This window comes from Eriocheir sinensis, chromosome 61 (assembly GCF_024679095.1).
Source record: "Eriocheir sinensis breed Jianghai 21 chromosome 61, ASM2467909v1, whole genome shotgun sequence".
In the NCBI taxonomy this organism is placed as follows: Eukaryota; Metazoa; Arthropoda; class Malacostraca; order Decapoda; family Varunidae; genus Eriocheir; species Eriocheir sinensis.
In genome coordinates, this window is record NC_066569.1 from 4,724,459 (window position 1) to 4,730,458 (window position 6,000).

General features: G+C 47.2%; 1 protein-coding gene across 17 annotated transcripts in view; it reads left to right on the forward strand.

Moving 5' to 3' along the window:
- The window catches only part of LOC126986201 (bromodomain adjacent to zinc finger domain protein 2B-like), a 125,844-nt gene extending 120,295 nt beyond the window's left edge, over positions 1 to 5,549 (forward strand). For all 17 annotated transcript variants that reach the window (XM_050842163.1, XM_050842164.1, XM_050842160.1 and 14 more), the window contains 6 exons: positions 1,800 to 1,994; positions 2,192 to 2,360; positions 2,792 to 3,231; positions 3,474 to 3,662; positions 4,591 to 4,763; positions 5,312 to 5,549. In XM_050842163.1, the coding sequence (XP_050698120.1) occupies positions 1,800 to 1,994; positions 2,192 to 2,360; positions 2,792 to 3,231; positions 3,474 to 3,662; positions 4,591 to 4,763; positions 5,312 to 5,465 (1,320 nt within the window). In that variant the 3' untranslated portion in view covers positions 5,466 to 5,549. The remainder of the gene's footprint in view (positions 1 to 1,799; positions 1,995 to 2,191; positions 2,361 to 2,791; positions 3,232 to 3,473; positions 3,663 to 4,590; positions 4,764 to 5,311) is intronic.
- Positions 5,550 to 6,000: the final 451 nt, after the last annotated feature.

The window sequence follows — 6,000 nt, forward strand, 5'->3', positions numbered from 1 at the left end:
AATGAGTTTCGTTATTGGAGCCCAGAAGACGGTTTTGTGGTAGGAAGTCGGGAAATACAAGCAGCTGAGTACGACAATCAAGTTCCAGGTTGTTGTACTCAGAGCATAGTATTTACTGGTGTCTGACGCCTAACTAAACATCAGGATCTAATTCTTTTAACGATAACTATAAATGGGTTTCGTTATTGGAGTCCAGAAGACGGTTTTGTGGTAGGAAGTCGGGAAATACAAGCAGCTGAGTACGACAATCTAGCAACGTTGCCATAGAGAGAGAGAGAAAGGGAGAGAATGAGAGTGAGCGAGAGAGAGAGACAAAGCTAGCATGAGGATTGACGCACACACACGCTGCATTCCTCCTTTGCTCTGCCTGTTATTTCCTCACACAACTCTTTTTATGCATCTTGGCCTCACACACACCACCTCAGCTTACAGGAGGAGGAGGAGGAGGAGGGGCCAGAGCTCAGCATGGTGTAGGCTAGCATAATATAGCATAGTGTACTATAGCATAGACTAGAGTAGCAATAACCGTCCGTGTACAGTGAGGTAGCCAATGATTTACCTGTCCTTGCTGTTGCCCTGAAGTGTCTAGCTCTAGTGCTGTGTATAGCGTAGAGTCGCCCCTCAGCCACACACAGACATCGCTGGCTGAGTGTGTATAATGTTCCTGTTTTATTCTTGGGTTTTCAAGAGAAGTAGAAAAGTATTGACAGAAAAAATGGCAGTATTGGACAAGCTTCCCTTTTCATTTGTGGATTTTTCAAAAGTAGTAGGAAAGTATTGACAGAAAAAATGGCAGTATTGGACAAGCTTCCCTTTTCATTTGTGGATTTTTCAAAAGTAGTAGGAAAGTATTGACAGAAAAAATGGCAGTATTGGACAAGCTTCCCTTTTCATTTGTGGATTTTTCAAGAGAAGTAGGAAAGTATTGACAGAAAAAATGGCAGTATTGGACAAGCTTCCCTTTTCATTTGTGGATTTTTCAAAAGTAGTAGGAAAGTATTGACAGAAAAAATGCCAGTATTGGACAAGCTTCCCTTTTCATTTGTGGATTTTTCAAGAGAAGTAGGAAAGTATTGACAGAAAAAATGCCAGTATTGGACAAGCTTCCCTTTTCATTTGTGGATTTTTCAAGAGAAGTAGGAAAGTATTGACAGAAAAAATGCCAGTATTGGACAAGCTTCCCTTTTCATTTGTGGATTTTTCAAGAGAAGTAGGAAAGTATTGACAGAAAAAATGCCAGTATTGGACAAGCTTCCCTTTTCATTTGTGGATTTTTCAAGAGAAGTAGGAAAGTATTGACAGAAAAAATGCCAGTATTGGACAAGCTTCCCTTTTCATTTGTGGATTTTTCAAAAGAAGTAGGAAAGTATTGACAGAAAAAATGCCAGTATTGGACAAGCTTCCCTTTTCATTTGTGGATTTTTCAAAAGAAGTAGGAAAGTATTGAAATAGAAAAAAAGTGATATTGGACGAGCTTCCTTGAGGGAACGCTGTACTGCCACTGCCTACCTGTTGGGCCGGGCAGGTCAAGAGTAAATTATTTTGTGTACCAGCCTCGTGTCATCAGCCGTGCTTGTGGGGACAGTGTTTGACCCGGGAGTTTCAGGGAGAGGAGCAACACTAGCAGCACGTTATGTAATCACTGTAAAATCCTGTTGTGTAATAATCAGAACCATGACACGAGACTGGCCATTAATGTAAGCCTTATCTTGGCCATGTCAGGCAGGAATAAGCACTTCTACGTTAATCTTACCTAGGCTAAGCTAAGCAAGTCAACATCTTCCCTTCCTCCCCCACAGATTGACGCCGACGCCACCAACCTGGAGACCGACCCAGAGGAGGCCGCCAAGGTGGTGTACGACGAGTTTGGGACGCCGGTGGCCGACCAGCCGCAGCACTGGCTCCCGGACGTGGCGCTGAGGGTGGACTTTGCCATCCTGGACTCTGTCTACGCCATGGAGGAGAAGATCACCAACGCCTCCATGCAGAGTAAGGTGAGTGAGGAGGGATGGAGAGGTGGAGGAGAAGGTGGAGGAGAGAGGAAGAGGCATAAGGGACAAAGCACACACACACACACACACACACACACACACACACACCCACCCACACACACACACACACACACACACACACACACATCCCAGAATCCCCCATCAACACCCTCACCCATCACCCGTCTTTTGCACCCCAGAGTTGGCGGCTGAACGACAACGGGGAGCGCCAGGTGGGTGAGTTCCGCGCATCATGCCTGGAGCCGACGGATGAGGGGGACAGCCGCCTCAACCCCATACACGTCGGAAGGGACCGGCTGTTGGCGCTGGAAGAAGGAATTGAGCGACGGTACCTCAAGCCGCCCCTTGGTAAGTTGTGTGTGTGTGTGTTTGTGTGTTTCTCTCTCTCGCTCTCTTTCTGTCTGTCTTATTTTATTTGTGTGTGTTTTTCATTTTTAACTTGGTGTGTGTGTGTGTGTGTTTCTCTCTATCTATCTGTCTTTCTATCTATCTATCTTGTTATTCTTATCTATTTTATTATTTTTATTTGTTTTCCTTTTCTATCCTTTCCTCTTTATCTCTATTTCAATATTTTTATTTGATTTTCCTTTCTATTCCGTCTTCTTTCACCTCATCACTCATTTGTTTTCCTTTTCTAGCCCTTCCATTTTTATCTTCACTCCATTATTCTTATTTCTTGTCCTCTTGTATCTCTCCCTCTTTTGTCACCACTCCTCCTCTTCCTCCTTCTCTATCAAACCATCAACTCACTCACACCTCTTCTTCACCCCTAAAAACAGGCGTACCAGTGAACCCCAAGAACGACCAAGCCCCGGACACCAAGGAGGTACCCAAGGGCCTGCAGGTGTGGCGGGAGGCGGTGGGCAAGGCGGAGACGGCGGCCCAGCTGGCGATGTGCACCTATATGCTGGAGACAGCCGTGGCGTGGGACAAGAGCATCATGAAGGCATACTGTCAGTTCTGCCACAGCGGGGACCACGAGGAGAAGCTGCTGCTGTGTGACGGGTGTGACAAGGGCTACCACACACACTGCTTCAAGCCTCCCATGAACAACATTCCCGACGGAGACTGGTACTGCTACGAGTGCGTCAACAAGTTCAGCGACACGGCTCAGCGGCACTGCCTGGTGTGTGGAGGCACTGAGGGCCGCACGCTGGTCCACTGCTCCGTGTGTCCCCGCGCCTACCACACCACCTGCATCACGCCAAACTTGAATAAGGTATGCATGCACGCACTTATATTATTTTACACACACACACACACACACACACACACACACACACACTCAAGTTTTTCCTGTAGGAGCATTGCTGTGGACATTTTATATTTTTTACTTGTTTTGTGTTTGCCCGTTACCTTGAAGAATGAAAACACAACAAAGACTCTTACTGTAAACTCAACCCATCCTCCGGCACACAACCCCTCCCCCCCCTCACCCCTGACCACGCCTCCCCCACACAGGTGCCCCGGAACAAGTGGGTCTGCCCCGCCTGCACCAGTAAGAGTCCGCGGGGTCGCCGAGGTCGTGCCAAGAAGGTGAGTGAGAGCAACGCCTCCGCCCCGCCCCCTGACCCGCCCCCCGACGCCGTGGATGAGCCCCAGGGAGCCGTGTCACCCGCCGTCTCCAAGAAGGACCGCGCCAATAAGAAGGTGATGACCCGACGTGACCTGACTTGATTGACCCGACCTGACCTTACCTGACCTACTGTGTTGTATTGCTGTATTTTCTTTTCTTTTCTCATTTCATCCGTTTTCATTCTCCTTTTCATTCTTTTCATTCTCTTTTCACTAATATGACCTGATGACCTGACTTGACCTTACCTGACCTACTGTGTGTGTGTTGTATTGATGTATTTTTTTTCTCTTCTCATTTCATCCGTCTTCATTCTCCTTTCATTCTTTTCATTCTCTTTTCACTGCTATGTTCCTCTTTTCAACTTCTCTTCATTCTATTTTCATTCTCTTCTCAAAATGTTCCTCTTTTCATCCTCTTTTCCTTCTCTTTTCATTCTTTTCTCACTACAATCCTTTTCAATTTCTCTTTTCACTCTTTTCATTCCCTCACATCATTCCTCTTCTCAATTTCTCTTCATTCTCTTTTCCTTCTCTTTTTCTTCTTTTCATTCTCTTCTCACATCATTCCTCTTTTCCTTCTCTTTTCCTTCTCTTCTCAAAACATTCCTCTTTTCATTCTCTTTTCCTTCTCTTTTCATTCTCTTCTCAAAACATTCCTCTTTTCATTCTCTTTTCCTTCTCTTTTCATTCTCTTCTCAAAACATTCCTCTTTTCATTCTCTTTTCCTTCTCTTTTCATTCTCTTCTCAAAACATTCCTCTTTTCATTCTCTTCTCAAAACATTCCTCTTTTCATTCTCTTTTCATTCTCTTCTCAAAACATTCCTCTTTTCATTCTCTTTTCCTTCTCTTTTCATTCTCTTCTCAAAACATTCCTCTTTTCATTCTCTTTTCCTTCTCTTTTCATTCTCTTCTCATTCTCTGCACTCCATCCCTCCTCCTCCTCCTCCTCCTCCTCCTCCTACCCTCACTCACTCCCTAACCCCCTTCCTCCACCCCCCGCAGAAGGAGCAGAAGGACCTCCAGGCGTGCAAGACCATCGTTGGCGAGCTTGAGGTCCACGAAGATGCCTGGCCGTTCCTCCTGCCCGTAAACACCCGCCAGTTTCCCACCTACAAGAAGATCATCCGCCGGCCCATGGACCTCTCCGTCATCAAGAAGAAGCTGGAGGATAATCAGTGAGTGGCGGATTGGTGGTTCGGTTGATTGGTTTGTTGTTCTGTTTATGTGTGGTTGGTTGATATTGTGTGTGTGTGTGTTTGTGTGTGTGTTGGAGTGATGTTATGTCTGTTTGTGTGTTTGTGAGAGAAAGATTATTTGGTTGGATAGTTTATGGATTGGTTGATATTGTGTGTGTGTGTGTGTGTGTGTGTGTGTGTGTGTGTGTGTGTTATGTCTGTGTGTTTGTTTGTTTGTGTATCAGAGAGAGAGAGAGAGAGAGAGAAAATTGATACTAATTCTAACTTTTCTTTCCCCTCTTTTTTTATCTCCTCTTCTTCACCACCACCACCACAATCACCAAAACACCTCCTCCTCACCACCACCACCACCACCACCACAACCACCATAAAACCACTTCTTACCCACCATTCCTCCTCACCACCACCACACTCACCATCACCACCGCTATCATAAAATCACCTCCTTACCTTTCTTCTTCACAACCACCACCACCACCACTATCATAAAACCACTTCTTCCTCACCACCACCACACCACCACACAGGTACAAGTCGCGGGAGGAGTTCTGCGAGGACCTTCGACTCATGTTCAACAACTGTGAGACCTTCAATGAGGACGACTCCCCCGTGGGCAAAGCCGGGCACAATCTGCGATCCTTCTTCGAGACGCGGTGGAACGAGAGCTTCCCCCCGACCTAGACTGCCCCCCACCCCCCACTCAGAACTTCCCCCGACTTAGGCTGCCCCCCACTCAGAACTTCCCCCGACTTAGGCTGCCCCCCACCCCCCACCCAGAACTTCCCCCAACTTAGGCTGCCCCCCTCATCCCCCCACCCAGATCTTCCCCCCGACTTAGGCTGCCCCCTCACCTGCCAAATGCCCCCTACCCCCCACCCCTCACCCATCACCTGGTTCTTTCACCCTATGCCCATTCTAAGTGCCCCCGCCATAGCCCAGTTTTTTGAGAAGGGTTAGAATGAGAATTTTCACCTCCTTTCCCTCCTCCTCCTCCTCCTCCTCCTCCTCTTCCTTCTTCCTCTGTCCATTACCTGTTCTGTCCAGCCGTCCCTCCTCCTCCTCCTCCTTCCTCCATTCCTTACCTGTTCTTTCCAATCCTACCTCCTCCTCCTCCTCCTCCTCCTTCCTCCATTCCTTACCTGTTCTTTCCAATCCTACCTCCTCCTCCTCCTCCTCCTTCCTCCTCCTTCCTCCATTCCTTACCTGTTCTTTCCAA